Source organism: Rhamphochromis longiceps, linkage group LG7 (assembly GCF_057381845.1).
Source record: "Rhamphochromis longiceps isolate RC_006_pf linkage group LG7, R_longiceps_female_GT1.1, whole genome shotgun sequence".
Taxonomy (NCBI): Eukaryota; Metazoa; Chordata; class Actinopteri; order Cichliformes; family Cichlidae; genus Rhamphochromis; species Rhamphochromis longiceps.
Genome location: NC_140563.1, coordinates 40,878,804 through 40,898,859, shown reverse-complemented (window position 1 = coordinate 40,898,859; position 20,056 = coordinate 40,878,804). Strand labels below are relative to the sequence as shown.

Sequence of the window (20,056 nt, the reverse complement as noted above, 5' to 3'; positions counted from 1 at the left end):
AAAACAACAAGATTGGACAAAACAACAAGATTGGACAAAACAACAAGATTGGACAAAACAACAAGATTGGACAAAACAACAAGATTGGACAAAACAACAAGATTGGACAAAACAACAAGATTGGACAAAACAACAAGATTGGACAAAACAACAAGATTGGACAAAACAACAAGATTGGACAAAACAACAAGATTGGACAAAACAACAAGATTGGACAAAACAACAAGATTGGACAAAACAACAAGATTGGACAAAACAACAAGATTGGACAAAACAACAAGATTGGACAAAACAACAAGATTGGACAAAACAACAAGATTGGACAAAACAACAAGATTGGACAAAACAACAAGATTGGACAAAACAACAAGATTGGACAAAACAACAAGATTGGACAAAACAACAAGATGAGCAACTGGATAAAGTCTTACAAGTAAAAGGTTCGTAAGAAGATGGGGTTCCTACAGCGGGGAACCATCTGAGTCTTCTGTCTTTCTAAGGGATCAGAATCTGGAAACAAGCCAACCTGAGGAGAAGAGGAAAAAAAAACAGTACTAACTACTGTCTTAGAGTTTCCACAATGGCTTTTTTCATCATTCTCTTCTGTAGCACATACCTTAACATAAGAGTCACATGGCTCCTGGTGTCACGGCGGGGTGCGCCGAGGTGTGATGAAACAGGACCCAAAAGCAGATGAGGACGATGAGTTGTAAGTTTGAACAGAAAAGTGATCCTTTAATGATAACGGCAAGGGAAAACCAGGAAACCAAAGCAAACTGTCAAAACACTAAGAAACAAAACACTAAGAGGTACTAAGACCAAAAACTATAACTATAACTGTGGTGGAAAATAACAGGCAAAGACTATGACTAATGTAGAACTGACAGACAAAAACCATGACTATGGGTGAGGAAAACTAACTAAGACTAAGGTCAAAATAAACAGACGACCCAACAATGGCATGCAGAAAACAAAGGGCTTAAATACATACATGAGGTGATCAGGGGAAGTGGAGACACATGGGGGAACAGCTGACTGACATAAACCTAATGACAGGACCAGGAGAGGAAAGCTAAATACAATGAACAAAGAACACATGACACTGTCAGAATAAAACAGGAAACACTAAAACTAGACATGACAACACAAACTTAACAAACCTAATGCGTGATGAATAATACAAGAACCCAAAACATAGAAAACCAGAGGAACAATAAACAATAACTGCCCAAACTAAAGACAGATAGGAAATGACACAAAAACTAATCACATAACAAAATGAGACAAATACAAACATGAACTCAGAGCGCTGGGTCAGAGACCCAGCCTGTGACACCTGGCTCTCATTCAGCACGTCTCTCGCCTCCAAAACTGTGAATAAGTACAAATACCACATAATACATTTTAATGACTTTCTGGTCACATTAATAAAGAACATCAATGCTCTGTTCATGTTCCAAATGTACAAAAAAAAAGGTTTGTTCACATTTAGCACGTGTGTGCGTGTGCTTCTGCACCACAGGGTAGAAAATATAAAAGCATATGTACCAGGCAAGCTCTTTTTGTCACGGTCCTGGGTCTCCTGACCCAGCGTTTTTAGTTCTTTGTGGTTTTTGTATTCTTGTACTTAGGTGTGTGATTTATTCTGTGGTTTCTAGTTTCGATCCCTTGCCCTTCATGTTTCTCTGTGTCCCCTCTGTTCTGTGTAAGTCTGTGTCTGCATGTTTGAGTTCCCCTCTGTGTCCCCTCTGTTCTTAGAGTCCTCTGCCTTATGGTTTATGTCTCTGTGTTTCTTAGTTGCTGTCTCCACTGTGTCAAGTTCGCGTCTCTGTGTGATCCTTCCTGTTTTACTTTGAAGGTCCGTGTCTTATGTGAATGTGTCCTGCTTTGCTTGTCTCGTCAGTCCTGATTTCTCCCAGCTGTGCCCTCCTTCTGTGTCTCATTCCCCTCGTTACTTCCCAGTGTATTTAAACCCTGTGTTTCTCTGAGTCAGTGTCGTGTCGTCCCTCATGCTGCGTGTGATGTTCCCCTTGTCTTCTGGTATGTGTTACAATTAGCGCTTCCCAGTTTTGTATCTCTGTTATCATTTGTCACCTGTCAGCAATAAAGCTGCATTTTGAGTTCAGTTCTGTTTTCCCGTGAGTTTGCGTTTGGGTCCTATTTCCTGCCTGCCACACACCGATACATGACACTTTTTGTCTTTGTAACAAAGGGCTGCCATGTTTAGCTTGTCGGATTCTTATTAACTCACCCTCAAGTTTTTGCTTCTCATTGGAGCATGTGAAAAACGAATAACAGGCTGTCTGACGTGTGAAATAACAAGCTGTGAAAATGATTTGCAGGAAACCATAAAGTATTTCCAGTGGCTGAAAACTGAAAAAGGAAATCGGCATGCTTTCTAGAAACAGCTGTAATTCCTGTGAGTAAATCACACTTTAATGAACTGTTCTCAGACCTTACCATTTCCAGCAAAGGCATTTTATTGTCGTGGTACAACACTAAATCAGAATTCATTCTTGTGTGTTTGCCTGGCTAAAAAAAGTAGCTTCTCTGTGGCTCAAACTCAGGATTTACCTGCAGTCATCATATAATCTAAAAGTGTACACTTTTTGCTAGTTATATTACTAGTCATATCAACTAATATATCATGGTGTGTGAAGAACAGGTTACAATTTCCAGCAAAGAAATGTTAAATGAGCAGCCATTGTGTTGTAAATGAATGGATATTTTGTTGATAAGAACAATGACTTGTACTTAAGTAAACATGAGTCAATGACTTAAAAATTTAAGACAGTACATTCTTCCATCCGTTTTCTAAACCTTGCACAGGTTCAGGTTGCAGAGGCAGCAGCTTGAGCAGAGAAGCCCAGACTTCCCTCATCCTGGTCACCTCTTCCAGCTCATCAAGGTCCTGGGTCTGCCCTGGGGCTTTCTCCTGGTAGGACATTCCCAGAATATATTCCCTGGGAGTCATCCAAGGGGCACAGTCAGATGCCCGAAACACCCCAACCAGCTCCTTTTAATGTTGAGGAGCAACATTAAAGCTCCCTCTCGAATGACCAAGCTCCTCACCCCAGAGATGGGGTTCCTCACTCGATCTCTAAAGGAGAGCCCAGCAAGAAATCGTATTTCTGCTGCTTGTATCCACAACCTTATTCTTTCGGTCACTACCCACAGCTTGTGACCATGGGTAAGGGTAGGAATGTAGACTGACGGTAAATTCCGCTCAACTCTCTCTTCATCACAACAGATCTCGAACCGCCACCTTATGAAGGTTGAGGTGTTTGTGCGCTCCAGTGATCCTGGGAACTAAGTTGTCAGGAGCAATCTGCCCCTGGTAGGGTCACCCGTGCAGATCCTGGGTGAGGGGCCAGACAAAGTGATTCAGGCAACCTCTATGCAGCATAATAAATTACAGGTCCAGCGTACCACGCCTGGGGCATGGTTAATTGGGTCCTACTCTGAAGTCAGGCTGGGTAGTACAGTTGGTGGCTGAACCTTAACCCATGGGGTCCATATTGTTCAGTGGTCTGTGGATCAGGTACCAGTCAGAGCTGGCGGTCCTGGTGCTCCGATCTAAAACTGCTTAAGTAATATAATAATAATAATAATAATAATTATTATTATTATTATTATTATTATTATTATTATTATTATTATTATTATTATTATTATAAGACAAATCTATAAAACACTAAATATATTTAGTATAAATCTAAAGTGGCCTGCATCTGGGTGCATGTAGTAACATTTTTTTTTTGATGACCTTCAACTCTTCTTAAGCAACACTTTATTTGTGCAGTGCAAAACCAAAAGATCATATCAAGTCTCAATCCTATACTGCATGACCAAATATAGATGACATAGAGACATAACAGGGATGCAAAATATGTCTGGAAGGCTGCTTGGGTTTGGTTGGTATGACTCCAAAATAAACAACTTCCCCAAATGGCTGCTCTCCTTAAGGCAACACACAAAGAACACAAACTTCCAAAATAAATCAGGAAATGTGAAAACTAAACAGGGAAAATGCAGACACATCGAGGACCTACATAGGAATGAGTTGATACAAGAGGGTAGAATTAAAGTCTAAACATAACAGAGTTATACAGTTTTCTTCAGAGAATGAATGAAGTCTCAATTCTCCAAATTTATGAATTTAATTATTATATTTCTGCCAAACTGAGATGGATCTAGTGGCTTTGCTTGGGATACAGAAGAAATTATTGAATTTTGTTGTGGCTACACGCTCCTTTAAAATTGTGAAATTATCGATTGGCTTCCACAGAGAATGCTCTTTCCAAGAGCCCATCTACTTATCGGAGGGAAAAAAAATATTAAAGTAGCATAGTAAGTCAGTGGATCCTGCTGCAGTCTCTTTTCATGTTGCTTCTAGATTTAAGAAAAAAAGCTTTTTGTTCTTATTAAATTCTTCATTCTGTTTGTGCTAATTTTGCTTGACAGTTCCACTCGTATATCTCTTAAACTGAGATTTTTCATTATTCATTTGACAATTCTGGAAAGCCATGACTGCCCCTCTTAAGCTGAAGTTCTGTTGATTTGCTACTCACATGTGACTCTCCAAGCTGGCAATTATAGCTTGATTTAAGTCCTCATCATCTGAATCTCCATAAAGAGACGCCACGACAGTTAAATATGAAGACTGATCTTCATCATTAACACTCATGGCAGGGTTAACATGCAGCCTTCCTCACAGATGGTACTTCCATCACTTCCTTGTTTTGCTCTTCGTCTTTTACCAGCACTCCTGTCAATACAGTTGGTTTCAGTGCCATCTTCTTCATCACTGCTACTGCCAGGGTCGTCACCTTTAACTTGACTGCTAAACCTTGTAGGAATAGTTTTTTAGCAGTATGTGAGAAGTTTTCAGTAATGTGACTTCAACACTATTCTTTTATAAACTAATTTCACTAAAACCTTCCTCGTTGTTGAGGTGATCATAGAGGAAAATGAAAAACCAAACATGATGCATGATAAAACAGAAAATGATGGGAAAGTGTTGAAATGTTTAAAAAAAAAAAAAAAAAAAAAAACAACTTAAAACAGTGAAAAATATTCCAAGTGACAACACATAACATATATATATTAATATCTGAGACCACATATTTAAATACACTGAAGACAACACTCTGATAATGTGAACATTGCTTCCTCCTCCACACAGGTCTTTCTGCTGCACCTTCTAAGTGTGAGCACATCTATGAGAGTATAAATACGAGGGTTTAAGTATTGTAGAGTCAAATGTGAGGTCATCTTTCTGACAGCTAAACATTGGCCACAGTTAAAACAGTGTTGTGGGATTATGAGTGGGAAGCAAACAGCATCAGAAAACCTCCAAATCTAAATGAATACAGGATTAGATCTGCTTCATCATTGAACAGTGGAAACTATCGCTGTAAGGGCAGAATGAAAAGTTCACAGCATGAAACAGAGTGGAGTGATTCAGTCACACTGACAGTTTCTGACAGTAAGTCATGTTTGCTTTAAGCTGTTTGAACACTTTGTAAAATGTGTTTCTGTTCATATAGACTGAGATTATTATTCTTTGTATAAACTGAGCTCACTGTTCAGAGACTGTACTACATGTTCACTGAGAGAAAATTTTTGTTGAACAGATGAACCCCGTCCTGTCCTCACTGTGTCTCCATCATGGCTGAGTCCTGGAGCCTCAGTAACTCTGAACTGTGAGGTTGAACATCCGTCTGCAGGATGGAGCTTCTACTGGTATAAAGCTGTTCCTGATCTATCAGAGAAATCCTCCAGTTATGAGCTGCTACCTGATGGCAGTGGGACTGCACAGGACTCCTACATCATTCATGGACAGACACACACAGCAGGATATGTGTGCAGAGCTGGAAGAGGAGACCCAGAGTATCACACTGATCACAGTCAACCAAAGTTTGTCTGGTCTGCAGGTCAGTTTGTTTCTCTGTCCTTTCAATGAGCTCATGTTAGCTCATCATTTTTATTCACCAGGATTTAGACCATTAAAATCTCATCTCCATGACAACCATTTATCTCTATATAAATGAAAACTCCCAAAAAGAAGAACTGAACTGAATGTTTTCCTTTCTCTCTGTGATCAAACCAAACTGAATTTATTTTCCTTTTCTTATTTTTCAGTTTTATTTAATGTGATAACATGAAAAAAAGACCTCTATGAGGTTTTAAATGTTTTCTCTTTGAATACTTTTACTTTGATATTTAAACTCATGTTTCTGTTTGTACTGATTATTTTTACTTAGTGCACAGACAGGATTTACACAGTTAAGACTCTTTGTTTGGTGCTCAGGTAGGTGTTCAGATAAAAAAGTCAAATATAGTGTTGAGACTAGTAGTTAAACATATGCCATTTTATGACCAGTAGTCAATGTAGTAAATTAGCTTAACAGCTGGAGGCCATATATTATCCTTTAGTTCTAATAGGTGTGCTATGTATGTAGTTTAGTCTCTATTATACTCTTGAATAAAAGAAACATAATCATTTGTAGTTCATTAGACAAAGTGTGCATTACTCTGTATCCTTGATCAGCTGTGAATGTCTGACACTGTCTTCTTGAAATGTTTTATTGCTGAATCATGTGAAGAAGGCTGTAAGAGGGAGACTAGGTGTCTGGGCAGAAGAGATAAAACCACATTCCTTACCCCCCTTCCTGCTTCACACAGAAAGACAGGTAGGCAAGGTCAGGAGCCAGGCTCGCTAAGAATTAGAAAAACATGTGAAGATGCAGCTTTTATGACAAAGAGGGGGGCTGTGACTAGCTATAAAAGTCTGTGAAAGTTGCTACCATTTTGAGACATGTGCCTGACCCTCTGGTAGCATCTCTCCCGTCCGGACGTTGTAATGCTCTGACTGTTGAATTGTATGGAAATAAATGATTGTTGATTGAGCATTTATACACCGAGTATTGTCCTTCCTTCAGCCCAAAGATTCAAAGAATTGGGAGATTTCAACAACTTGGTGCCGTGTGACCCGGATCTTTGGTGTGCTGAGGAGGTGCAGATTTGACCTTTGGTGAGATCGTGAGGCGAGGTGAACAGAGGACCGGTCCAAAAATAAAAAGGTAAGCACAGCCTGTTGTATTATAAATACCAAATGTGCATATTGGGCTTTCCAAATTAATCTGTTCACTGAGTTACACGTATTTTCACAGTAAATTTGTCGGTGTCTGGTTTTTGGCGCAAGATACTAACAACATAAGTTGAGGCTGAATTCCAGTGTGTTAAATAAACTGCTTCTACCGAGAAACTAATAAGACACTACGTTGAGCTAGTTGCAGTAAACTGCTTCTACCGAGAAACTAATAAGATACTACGTTGAGCTAGTTGCAGCCACTTTACCTTCCACATTTAATTTTGTCTAATACTGGCTTCTGTAGCAATAATACGTTAGAATTTCTTCTGAAGACGCGGCCATTAGTCCAGTACATTGAAGTCGAGGTTTGTTTATTTTGTTTATGGTGTCAGTGACGTCCTGGCTTTTGCCGGCTATGAAATAGAAGTTGATTTAAGGAAAAGCAGATGCTGGCTCACGGTGCAGTTGAACGCTGGCAACGCGAGAGTGAAACACGTCCGTAGGTTTGGTTTATGATACGGCCGTGTTCCGGTGGTGCGGCCGTGGAGTGCAGTAGTGGTTGGTGCTAATTTTAGTACATTGGATAGAGGTTTGACGGTGGTTTGTGGCGTCAGTCGAGTTTTAAGGGCTGCGGTCATAATACAAAGTAAAATTTTAAGTACATAGAGCAAAACCTGGTTTATGATGTCAGGTATAACTTCGGGGATGCAAGCATCACTTTTATGATGCGACTTTGCCCCGTTGTGGCGGTCATAAGCGCAGAGAAAGGGGTATTTTGGTCTATGGTGCAGTGTGCTTTAAGAAGATCTAATAGTTGAGCTCAGAGGTTTCTGTGCAAATTTCTGCTGATGAGAGGCGCTCTCTGTGTGTCTCACTGATGGTGTAACGCGCTGTGTGTGTAAGGCGCGCTCTGGCTATGTGTGAGGCGCGCGCTGAGTGTGTTTCTGTGTGTGAAGTCTGAACACAGTGACAGTGACGGTTGATGTGTTTGAATAGGAGGACATTAGAGCAAAGACACATTTTAGGATCAAAGGTTGATGCCTAGTGTACCTGTGGAAATAATTTTGCCCTAGGAGTGGCGACCCTCCTGTTCGTGGACGCGCGGCCAGGACCGGCGGCGTCCGGATGCCGAGGTGGTGACTTGGGGAGGTGAGGGCCCCCGCATAGCTACGGAATAACACTGGGACCGCAGCATAATCGCGGGTTCACATTTATTCCGGACTAGAACAAGACACATTTTGCGAACAAAGGTTGAGTCTAGATTAGTAAAGAAATAAAAAGGTTAAATTCCTCGTTTCAGTGGTTGAAATTGTTGTGTGCCTGTCCCCTGACGAGTGTGAAATTAAAATAAAGAGGGAATTTGGAGCCACATAGAGATAGACGGGCATAATTGGGTGTATTACTCTGTGGTGTAATAAAAATAAAAAATAAAAAAGAGAAATACTAAGAGGTGTGCAGTGGAGAATTATTGAGGAGTAGAGAGAAGAATGTGTTGGGAGACTGGCGTGCAGTTTACGCTGTCAAGGTAGGCGTGTTGCCTGCTTATCTGTTTAACATGTGATGAAAATGAAATTAAATAAATCTCTTAGTGTGTTAATACAGGAAGCTGCGGACCTGGACCAACTGCCCCCACAAGCACAGTGGCCGAAGCAAAATTATAAGTAATGGGAACCACACCCAGCACGAATCAGCAGCTGTGAAACAGACAGCAGCGAGGAGAGAATTAGAGGAGAAATGAAGGTTTTAAGAGCACATGAAATTGGGTTGAATTTTGGGGCCAACGGACTTGTGGAGGTTGGGAAGGCGTCCGGAGCATCACAACAAAAAGGTGAAACAAAAACACACAAGCAGAGAAATCTGAGAGAAAGGCTCCTTTTAAGGTAACGCCTAGTTTGAGAAAAAGATTAAATTAACCTGCTTGCCTACAAATGCACATACACGCAATGAAGAAACAGCTTACACTCATGAACACGTGAAGATTTTCCAGCAAGGCTAAAGCAGCGAAACTTAACATACATCTGTTGTTAAAGGATAAATACATTACTGACAAATAAACTCTCTGGGTTGCAGGACAACAATTTAACTTCAAAGAAAAAGACACTGGTCTGACCAACCAGTGAAGACACGACAAATTTAGGGGTTAAAGATTCAAATTGTGACATGTTTTCTGCTGATTGATTGATACAAGTGATTACTGAATGAAAGAAAATTTCCTTTTGGGCTTTTAAACATGATCTTAAGAATTTTAACAGGTGCATGTTGTCCTGTCAACTTGGTGGGTTAGGAGTTGATTATATCGGGAGAGAAAAAACAAAAAAAGGGGGAGAGAAGGCTGACACAGGGCCTGGCCCCGTTGTCTCCCCTCTGAATAACACAGCCAACACAACATCATTTTCCTGTTCGTTTGTTTTTGTTTTTTGTTTGTTTTTTGTTTTGTTTTGTTTTTGTTTTGTTTTTTCTATACATATTTAATTACAGGCTGCTTTGCCGGCCCTGAAAGCCGAGGCTGACTGGACTCCTGCTCTCCCCCATACGTGACACTGACCAAATGCTGCAACAGCTGGACCCACAACAACGACCTGAGAATGTCAACAGAGCTGCAGGAATGTGATCTCATGCAGCAGAGACGGAGAGCACTAAACCTAAGGCCCGTTTCACTACACGGGGGAAAATTCCCAGACTGCGTCAGCTGACAGAGCTGTAAAGAGACACCCGCCAAGCCCGAAGGAAAAGTAAGGCCGAGCAAAAGAATGCTGACCTTGATAACTCTGCATTTACACTGTGCAGGACAGTGATGGACCAACACGGATGATCGGGCGGCAAAAAGGGCGTGACCGAGACAGGAGGAGTAACTGAGGTCAGAAGGCACCTCAGAATGGACAAAAACACAGAAGAAGATGCAGGTTTCACCTGCGGTGAGCATGGACACTGGAGAAAGGACTGCCCCAATTGGGGTCAGAACCAGGACGGACAGAACTTTGGGCAGCAGCAGCAGCAATGGTCGCAAACGAATTTTATGACCAGTAGTCAATGTAGTAAATTAGCTTAACAGCTGGAGGCCATATATTATCCTTTAGTTCTAATGGTGTGCTATGTATGTAGTTTAGTCTCTATTATACTCTTGAATAAAAGAAACATAATCATTTGTAGTTCATTAGACAAAGTGTGCATTACTCTGTATCCTTGATCAGCTGTGAATGTCTGACACTGTCTTCTTGAAATGTTTTATTGCTGAATCATGTGAAGAAGGCTGTAAGAGGGAGACTAGGTGTCTGGGCAGAAGAGATAAAACCACATTCCTTACCCCCCTTCCTGCTTCACACAGAAAGACAGGGAGGCAAGGTCAGGAGCCAGGCTCGCTAAGAATTAGAAAAACATGTGAAGATGCAGCTTTTATGACAAAGAGGGGGGCTGTGACTAGCTATAAAAGTCTGTGAAAGTTGCTACCATTTTGAGACATGTGCCTGACCCTCTGGTAGCATCTCTCCCGTCCGGACGTTGTAATGCTCTGACTGTTGAATTGTATGGAAATAAATGATTGTTGATTGAGCATTTATACACCGAGTATTGTCCTTCCTTCAGCCCAAAGATTCAAAGAATTGGGAGATTTCAACAACTTGGTGCCGTGTGACCCGGATCTTTGGTGTGCTGAGGAGGTGCAGATTTGACCTTTGGTGAGATCGTGAGGCGAGGTGAACAGAGGACCGGTCCAAAAATAAAAAGGTAAGCACAGCCTGTTGTATTATAAATACCAAATGTGCATATTGGGCTTTCCAAATTAATCTGTTCACTGAGTTACACGTATTTTCACAGTAAATTTGTCGGTGTCTGGTTTTTGGCGCAAGATACTAACAACATAAGTTGAGGCTGAATTCCAGTGTGTTAAATAAACTGCTTCTACCGAGAAACTAATAAGACACTACGTTGAGCTAGTTGCAGTAAACTGCTTCTACCGAGAAACTAATAAGATACTACGTTGAGCTAGTTGCAGCCACTTTACCTTCCACATTTAATTTTGTCTAATACTGGCTTCTGTAGCAATAATACGTTAGAATTTCTTCTGAAGACGCGGCCATTAGTCCAGTACATTGAAGTCGAGGTTTGTTTATTTTGTTTATGGTGTCAGTGACGTCCTGGCTTTTGCCGGCTATGAAATAGAAGTTGATTTAAGGAAAAGCAGATGCTGGCTCACGGTGCAGTTGAACGCTGGCAACGCGAGAGTGAAACACGTCCGTAGGTTTGGTTTATGATACGGCCGTGTTCCGGTGGTGCGGCCGTGGAGTGCAGTAGTGGTTGGTGCTAATTTTAGTACATTGGATAGAGGTTTGACGGTGGTTTGTGGCGTCAGTCGAGTTTTAAGGGCTGCGGTCATAATACAAAGTAAAATTTTAAGTACATAGAGCAAAACCTGGTTTATGATGTCAGGTATAACTTCGGGGATGCAAGCATCACTTTTATGATGCGACTTTGCCCCGTTGTGGCGGTCATAAGCGCAGAGAAAGGGGTATTTTGGTCTATGGTGCAGTGTGCTTTAAGAAGATCTAATAGTTGAGCTCAGAGGTTTCTGTGCAAATTTCTGCTGATGAGAGGCGCTCTCTGTGTGTCTCACTGATGGTGTAACGCGCTGTGTGTGTAAGGCGCGCTCTGGCTATGTGTGAGGCGCGCGCTGAGTGTGTTTCTGTGTGTGAAGTCTGAACACAGTGACAGTGACGGTTGATGTGTTTGAATAGGAGGACATTAGAGCAAAGACACATTTTAGGATCAAAGGTTGATGCCTAGTGTACCTGTGGAAATAATTTTGCCCTAGGAGTGGCGACCCTCCTGTTCGTGGACGCGCGGCCAGGACCGGCGGCGTCCGGATGCCGAGGTGGTGACTTGGGGAGGTGAGGGCCCCCGCATAGCTACGGAATAACACTGGGACCGCAGCATAATCGCGGGTTCACATTTATTCCGGACTAGAACAAGACACATTTTGCGAACAAAGGTTGAGTCTAGATTAGTAAAGAAATAAAAAGGTTAAATTCCTCGTTTCAGTGGTTGAAATTGTTGTGTGCCTGTCCCCTGACGAGTGTGAAATTAAAATAAAGAGGGAATTTGGAGCCACATAGAGATAGACGGGCATAATTGGGTGTATTACTCTGTGGTGTAATAAAAATAAAAAATAAAAAAGAGAAATACTAAGAGGTGTGCAGTGGAGAATTATTGAGGAGTAGAGAGAAGAATGTGTTGGGAGACTGGCGTGCAGTTTACGCTGTCAAGGTAGGCGTGTTGCCTGCTTATCTGTTTAACATGTGATGAAAATGAAATTAAATAAATCTCTTAGTGTGTTAATACAGGAAGCTGCGGACCTGGACCAACTGCCCCCACAAGCACAGTGGCCGAAGCAAAATTATAAGTAATGGGAACCACACCCAGCACGAATCAGCAGCTGTGAAACAGACAGCAGCGAGGAGAGAATTAGAGGAGAAATGAAGGTTTTAAGAGCACATGAAATTGGGTTGAATTTTGGGGCCAACGGACTTGTGGAGGTTGGGAAGGCGTCCGGAGCATCACAACAAAAAGGTGAAACAAAAACACACAAGCAGAGAAATCTGAGAGAAAGGCTCCTTTTAAGGTAACGCCTAGTTTGAGAAAAAGATTAAATTAACCTGCTTGCCTACAAATGCACATACACGCAATGAAGAAACAGCTTACACTCATGAACACGTGAAGATTTTCCAGCAAGGCTAAAGCAGCGAAACTTAACATACATCTGTTGTTAAAGGATAAATACATTACTGACAAATAAACTCTCTGGGTTGCAGGACAACAATTTAACTTCAAAGAAAAAGACACTGGTCTGACCAACCAGTGAAGACACGACAAATTTAGGGGTTAAAGATTCAAATTGTGACATGTTTTCTGCTGATTGATTGATACAAGTGATTACTGAATGAAAGAAAATTTCCTTTTGGGCTTTTAAACATGATCTTAAGAATTTTAACAGGTGCATGTTGTCCTGTCAACTTGGTGGGTTAGGAGTTGATTATATCGGGAGAGAAAAAACAAAAAAAGGGGGAGAGAAGGCTGACACAGGGCCTGGCCCCGTTGTCTCCCCTCTGAATAACACAGCCAACACAACATCATTTTCCTGTTCGTTTGTTTTTGTTTTTTGTTTGTTTTTTGTTTTGTTTTGTTTTTGTTTTGTTTTTTCTATACATATTTAATTACAGGCTGCTTTGCCGGCCCTGAAAGCCGAGGCTGACTGGACTCCTGCTCTCCCCCATACGTGACACTGACCAAATGCTGCAACAGCTGGACCCACAACAACGACCTGAGAATGTCAACAGAGCTGCAGGAATGTGATCTCATGCAGCAGAGACGGAGAGCACTAAACCTAAGGCCCGTTTCACTACACGGGGGAAAATTCCCAGACTGCGTCAGCTGACAGAGCTGTAAAGAGACACCCGCCAAGCCCGAAGGAAAAGTAAGGCCGAGCAAAAGAATGCTGACCTTGATAACTCTGCATTTACACTGTGCAGGACAGTGATGGACCAACACAGATGATCGGGCGGCAAAAAGGGCGTGACCGAGACAGGAGGAGTAACTGAGGTCAGAAGGCACCTCAGAATGGACAAAAACACAGAAGAAGATGCAGGTTTCACCTGCGGTGAGCATGGACACTGGAGAAAGGACTGCCCCAATTGGGGTCAGAACCAGGACGGACAGAACTTTGGGCAGCAGCAGCAGCAATGGTCGCAAACGAATTTTATGACCAGTAGTCAATGTAGTAAATTAGCTTAACAGCTGGAGGCCATATATTATCCTTTAGTTCTAATGGTGTGCTATGTATGTAGTTTAGTCTCTATTATACTCTTGAATAAAAGAAACATAATCATTTGTAGTTCATTAGACAAAGTGTGCATTACTCTGTATCCTTGATCAGCTGTGAATGTCTGACACTGTCTTCTTGAAATGTTTTATTGCTGAATCATGTGAAGAAGGCTGTAAGAGGGAGACTAGGTGTCTGGGCAGAAGAGATAAAACCACATTCCTTACCCCCCTTCCTGCTTCACACAGAAAGACAGGGAGGCAAGGTCAGGAGCCAGGCTCGCTAAGAATTAGAAAAACATGTGAAGATGCAGCTTTTATGACAAAGAGGGGGGCTGTGACTAGCTATAAAAGTCTGTGAAAGTTGCTACCATTTTGAGACATGTGCCTGACCCTCTGGTAGCATCTCTCCCGTCCGGACGTTGTAATGCTCTGACTGTTGAATTGTATGGAAATAAATGATTGTTGATTGAGCATTTATACACCGAGTATTGTCCTTCCTTCAGCCCAAAGATTCAAAGAATTGGGAGATTTCAACAATAGTTAATAAAGAAACAAAGATGTCAGCAGGCAGGTTAACAGCTCTGACAAATACAAGACAAACACTGACTACAGATGGACGCTAGAAGAAGACGTCACAAATAACAGCTGCTGTTATTGTTCATTTAAAATATACTTCAAAGGTTTTTAGTTTTGGTCCTGCTGCTGCAAAATATCTCACTGTAGAAGGAATCTGTGAAACCGACAATATCACAGAATTATGGCAGAAACATGCAAATGACTGAAGTGTGTTCAGAGTGATCTGTATCAGGTGGATGATGCTGAGAGTGATGACTCAAAGCTCATGATGTCACATGACCTGTACCAAGCTCTACATGAGCTGCCAGCAGATAAAGCATGTGGGTTAGATCATCTTAAATATGTCAGTATTCGGCTCCTTTGTTTTCCACTGATTTGACTGTCTGTGTGATTCAGGGCTTGTTGTCAGACTCAGTGTTGTCTCACCAAACAAACACTTTATCATATTGAACTATTAAATTTGATTTTCAAAACAAAAGCTTCAAACAAACAAATATTTTCACTGTGATATTTTGATCCTAACATCTGTGAGCTTTGTCTCTTCACTGCATGTTGTTTCCAGATGTTCATTCAGCAGCGTCTCTCACAGTGAGTCCTGACAGAGTGCAACACTTCACCTCTGACTCTGTCTCCCTGACCTGTGAGGGAAACTTCCCTGAGTGGAGAGTGATGACTGTTCCACAGAGTGATCCTTTATATTATTATAACTGTGAGAGAATGACTGGATCCACATGTAACATCCACACATCAAAGTCAGATACTGGAGTGTACTGGTGTGAGTCTGGATCAGGAGAGTTCAGCAGTGCAGTCAACATCACTGTACAGAGTATGTTATTATATATTTACTTCTTGGATCTGAATGATTTAGACGTCACATGAACATTTGTCTCAGCTTTGCTCTATGTGAAGTAATTCTATGTGGCAAAGCAAAAAAAAAATTCAGACAATTTTAGACAGAAAAGCATCAAAATATTCTAATTTGTTGGTCTAATTTCATTCTATTTTTTCATAATTACGTTTGTAAAAATTTGCAGACAGTAATTTTATATGTTCTGTGTCAGAATCAAACTCTACAAAGCTCAACATCTCTGTCATCAGATTAGATGAACTTTTATTGTCTCCATTCAGAAAAATTCAGGCAAACATGTGATGCAAAATAAGACAAACATACAAATGTTTACAATTTCACCTATAACCATTAAATTATGTCACTGTTAATAATTTGACTCCTGCAGGGAAGATGAAGGGAGCATCCCAACTATATTTCCAGTCCTCTTAATCAAATTTTGAATTTGGGATCTGAGTTTGACAGAAAGTTTGCCAAAACATGTAGTGATATCACGAATAGCAGATTCAACAATCTCCACATAAAATAGTAACATGATGCAATTATCCACTCCATGGACCCTCAGCCTTCTAACAAAAATTCAAGTGCTGACAACACGAAGTGTTGATGGTCCACATGATGAACCTACATCTAAGCACTGAAATGTTGTCACTTGTTCAAACGTCTCTCCAGTCATTAAAACCAGGCTCTCAGAAAATCTCTCTGAAGCCAGGTCTGCATGTAGATCATGAGACACGACTCACAGCTTTTTCTAAAAGTTTGCACCAGCTGGTCTGACTGAAACAATTGTGTGTGATTGTTTCACAGATGATAATGTTCCTATCCTGGTGAGTCCTGTTCATCCTGTGACTGAGGGAGCTTCTGTTAGTCTGAGCTGCAGTTTGAGAACACAACAAATACTTTCCAATGTGTTTTTCTATCACAATGACAAACTTATTCAAAATGATCCCCGAGGGGAGCTGAAGATCTCTGCAGTGTCAAAGTCTGATGAAGGTTTCTACAAGTGTCAGTACTCAGGAAGAGAGTCAGCACAGAGCTGGATGTCAGTTAAAGGTGAGCAGGATCAACACGTGATGGATTTTTATAAATGATTTTCATGCTTGAGAAGAAACATTAGATTGTCTGTTTAATGCTTGAAGTCACCTGGATCTATTTTGTGAGAACTGAAATATGGAGTATAATAATAAGTATTATACTTTATTATTACTTAATTATTATTAGTCATTTCAGCAGCTGTGTCAGGAGCTGACAGCTCTTCATCTCCTGTGTGGTTGATGGTTGGACTGGTTTGTGGAGTCTCTCTCATTATTATTCTCCTGCTCTTGTTGTATTGCTGCAGACAGTCCAAGTGTAAGAGCCTCTTCTTTTCATGCTGTATTAGAGAGTTTATTTACTACATACACTTTAAGTATTCACACATATACATGTATTCTGATCTCATGACACAAAATATCAGTGGAACAATTTATACATGACAAACATGTGTAATAACATTTGTCTCTTTCACAGATTCCTGCTTCACCAGGTTGGTAAAATACTTTTTATTATAATTTTAAACAAACATCAGTTACTTAAGTTTATTGTGTTTATTTCCTGTTTTAGGTCAATCCAGTCTGAGAGTCACAGTCCGGGCTCCTCCACAAATCATGGAGTCAACCAGAATGAAACTCATGAGTACGACTCTCTTCAACATGGTCAGTATTTAAACCATTTAAATAATCTAATTTAAATATTATCATTATTAATATTGACTTTTCATTCAGTCTTCATTAACTCAAACAGTTTCAAACAGGTTCAGTTTGTGTTCAGCAGTTTTTCAAAGGATCTTTATCAAAATCCAGTTAGACAAAAATCCAAACAGCCAAATGCCACATGAACATAAAATCAGAAACAAACAGGAGTTTACAACCTGAGTGTATCTTTACTGAAAGAATCCACAGAGATGTTGTTTCCAACACGTTCTCACTCCCCAAGCGTAATATTTCATGCTAGGTGACAAATCATCAACATTTTACGCTTTTGGGTACCCAACACGTTCCTAAATGACAACATTGGAAAAATAAGAAAACATGAGAACTGTTTGGACGCAATCTACACATGTTTGTTCATTTTCTTAAAATTGCTTTGGAAAACACTATTTCACTTTATTAAAGTGCTGGTTAACGTTAGGGATAAGGTTAGGTTTAGGGCTGGAATACATGGCTGGAACGTCTATTACCGCGGGACCGTCATTGCACAGGAATTCATCCATAACCCGGCGCCTACCATAAGAACGTGGATATGGCAAGCCATCGCGATATTTGGCCAGGGTGGCTTGCCATACATGGAAGGTCACCTTTCACAATCCTCAGGAACGCTGCGTGACAAAACATTGGTATGCTACGCCCCGGGAGTGAGAACAGCTGTTGTTTAATATCATAACAACACAAACAATAACAACATTATGGGTTAATGGTTTGAAAATATCTCATAGTTCTGGTTTTGACTTAAAGAGGAATATTTAATCTCTTTTAGGTTTTTATTAAAATGATTAATGTGACCCAGGCTCGTCTTTTTTTTAGGTACCAATAACCTCTTTGAATATGTTATGCACGTGGAAGACAACAGAAATGGTGCAGTATATGTGCAGAAAAGCACAGAGCAGTCAGAGATGAAACTTGCTTTTGATTTAATGAAACTAATTCCATATGACATGTTTACATTCCTGTAACTAAAATATGAACATTTCAGGATCAGATCAACATCAAGATGTCACATACTCTCTTATTGACCTTAAAAACCTTCAAAAGAACAGTAAGTAAATAAAACACATGCAGTTTAAAAATAATAAATATAAATGTAATGTAAAAATACAATAAATAAAAAATGTTAAAAAATTAACAGTTAATTTCTTTCATATGTTGAATACTCTGATCATCTTCACAGGGAAGCATCATGAACCAGAGCAGAGTGCTGTTTACTCTGAGGTAAAGACAGGAGCTGCAGGTACAGACACAACAGTCACATTCAGTGTTTGTACTGAAATGTGTCATTTCATTATGTTGCAGCTAATTATAGGTCAACATGGAGTTTAGTTATTCACTTATCAAGCTTACCTACTATACACTACCACTATACATCAGCAGAGTTAATCTGCAGTCATTTAGGTTTATGGTGGGTTAGTCATTAAGTCAGGTGTATTTGTTTAGCATGATACTGTGTTGTTGTGTTGTCATCATTCAAAGCACTTAAACACAGGGTGGGTGATGCAGAGTATAAATGAGTATATGAGTTCATTTTGTAGTTTGCTGCAGATGAGTAACATCAGCAACATTGGAAGAAAGAACTGTGGAGTTCACGGTCAAAAGTTTCAGTTGCTCAATCGCTGTGGACTTATGAACTGAAATTATCTTTTTTTTTTATGTCAACACTATATCTGAAATCAGCAATAGCACTGAGTAGATTAGTTACATTAGGATAACAGTCAGGTGATTGAATTACATGATTATTACTAGTTGATTAAGATTTTTGTTTTGCTAATTTCCTTAAATAAAATATCCTTTGTTCAAAAGTCTAAATTGTTAACTTTTTGTGTAACAGTAAAGGAAACCTTGTGAAGTATTACATCTCATCATTGGCTCTTACATGCTGCTCTTAGCACTTAAAGTAGTCTGTTCTGTACTTGGCAGCTAAAGTAATAATCTAGTGAAACTACAAAGAGCGAGAATCATTAAGGGGAGCGTAGCATTAATGCTGTTAATGGCTGCAGCTGACAAATCTGCAGTTTAAATCCACCTCTACGTCCAACAGCTCTGTGTCATATATCTGCTGATCAAATGTATCCTGAGCTCTGACTTCTCTGGTCTTAAAATCTTCTTTCCACTCACAGGAAAATCAAGTCCTGCAGCTGATGCAGCAGTTTATTCTGAAGTCACATTAGGAAGCTTTCCTGGTAATTATGCTGCCATGCAGGATGAGTTATTCTTCAAGTTATTAAATGGTGAACATCCTGAAACTTGGACATTTCTGTTCTTTGTGTGTTTGTCTTACAGGTCAGTGAGGAGAGCTGCAGCAGCAAAAAGGAGCATTTTATGAATCCACTGTTGCTCCTCTGCTGCTCAAATATCAGACGCGCTCACTTTTTAGTGTTTATGAAGATGATATTGAATAATAATATGATATAGACTTGTTACTTTCGCTTAGCATATGTGAAAATGCAAATGAGTAAGCAGTGAACTGTTTAAACCACGGTTGGTTTTACAAATACTGCTGCAAACATTGCTGAGTGTGTGTTTAAAATGCCATTTATGTTTATTAGAGGACTATAAATAAAGTTTTGAGTTGCCGTAGTGGATGTATAGTAATTGACTGAGTTTGGATGCAGATATATAAATATATTGAGTGCACTGTATATACTTAAGACTAACAAATCACTTTCAGTAGTAACTTTTCTCCAGCATTAGTTGCTGGTGTGTTTTATTTTTAATTTCTTGTGTGTGCGGTGAGAATTAATGGAGGTTTCAGTTTTTTGTTTGTTTGTTTTTTACTTGCTCTTTTTGATTCCTCAACTCTGGTCACACTTTAGGTGTGTGAATGCGGTGACTAGAAGGTTTTGAATGATGAATAAAGGTGTGAGAGGTATTTCTTTGGTGATGTAAAGTAGGATGTTTTAAAGTTTGAAAGTGTTTTTAATTTAAGAGATGCATGAGTGATGTTATAAGAGTTTAGTTTATTTAAAAGGTGTG

The 20,056-nt window shown here is 40.1% G+C and overlaps 1 protein-coding gene across 1 annotated transcript; it reads left to right on the top strand.

The window, feature by feature from the left end:
• Positions 1 to 896: 896 nt before the first annotated feature.
• LOC146665877 (sialoadhesin-like) lies at positions 897 to 19,804 on the top strand. The gene is made up of 10 exons (XM_085411484.1): positions 897 to 906; positions 2,425 to 2,457; positions 5,634 to 5,936; positions 15,048 to 15,311; positions 16,140 to 16,385; positions 16,575 to 16,688; positions 18,069 to 18,125; positions 18,258 to 18,317; positions 19,201 to 19,263; positions 19,364 to 19,804. The coding sequence occupies exons 1-10, from the start codon at positions 897 to 899 to the stop codon at positions 19,369 to 19,371; spliced, it is 1,158 nt and encodes a 385-aa protein (XP_085267610.1). The 3' UTR covers positions 19,372 to 19,804.
• Positions 19,805 to 20,056: the final 252 nt, after the last annotated feature.

Excerpts from the sequence above, each read along its gene's own strand:
- LOC146665877 (XM_085411484.1), top strand. Across the intron at positions 2,458-5,633 it reads AATGAACTGTTCTCAGACCT|CAGATGAACCCCGTCCTGTC; the intron begins TACCATTTCCAG and ends ATTTTTGTTGAA. Across the intron at positions 18,126-18,257 it reads TAAAAACCTTCAAAAGAACA|GGAAGCATCATGAACCAGAG; the intron begins GTAAGTAAATAA and ends TCATCTTCACAG.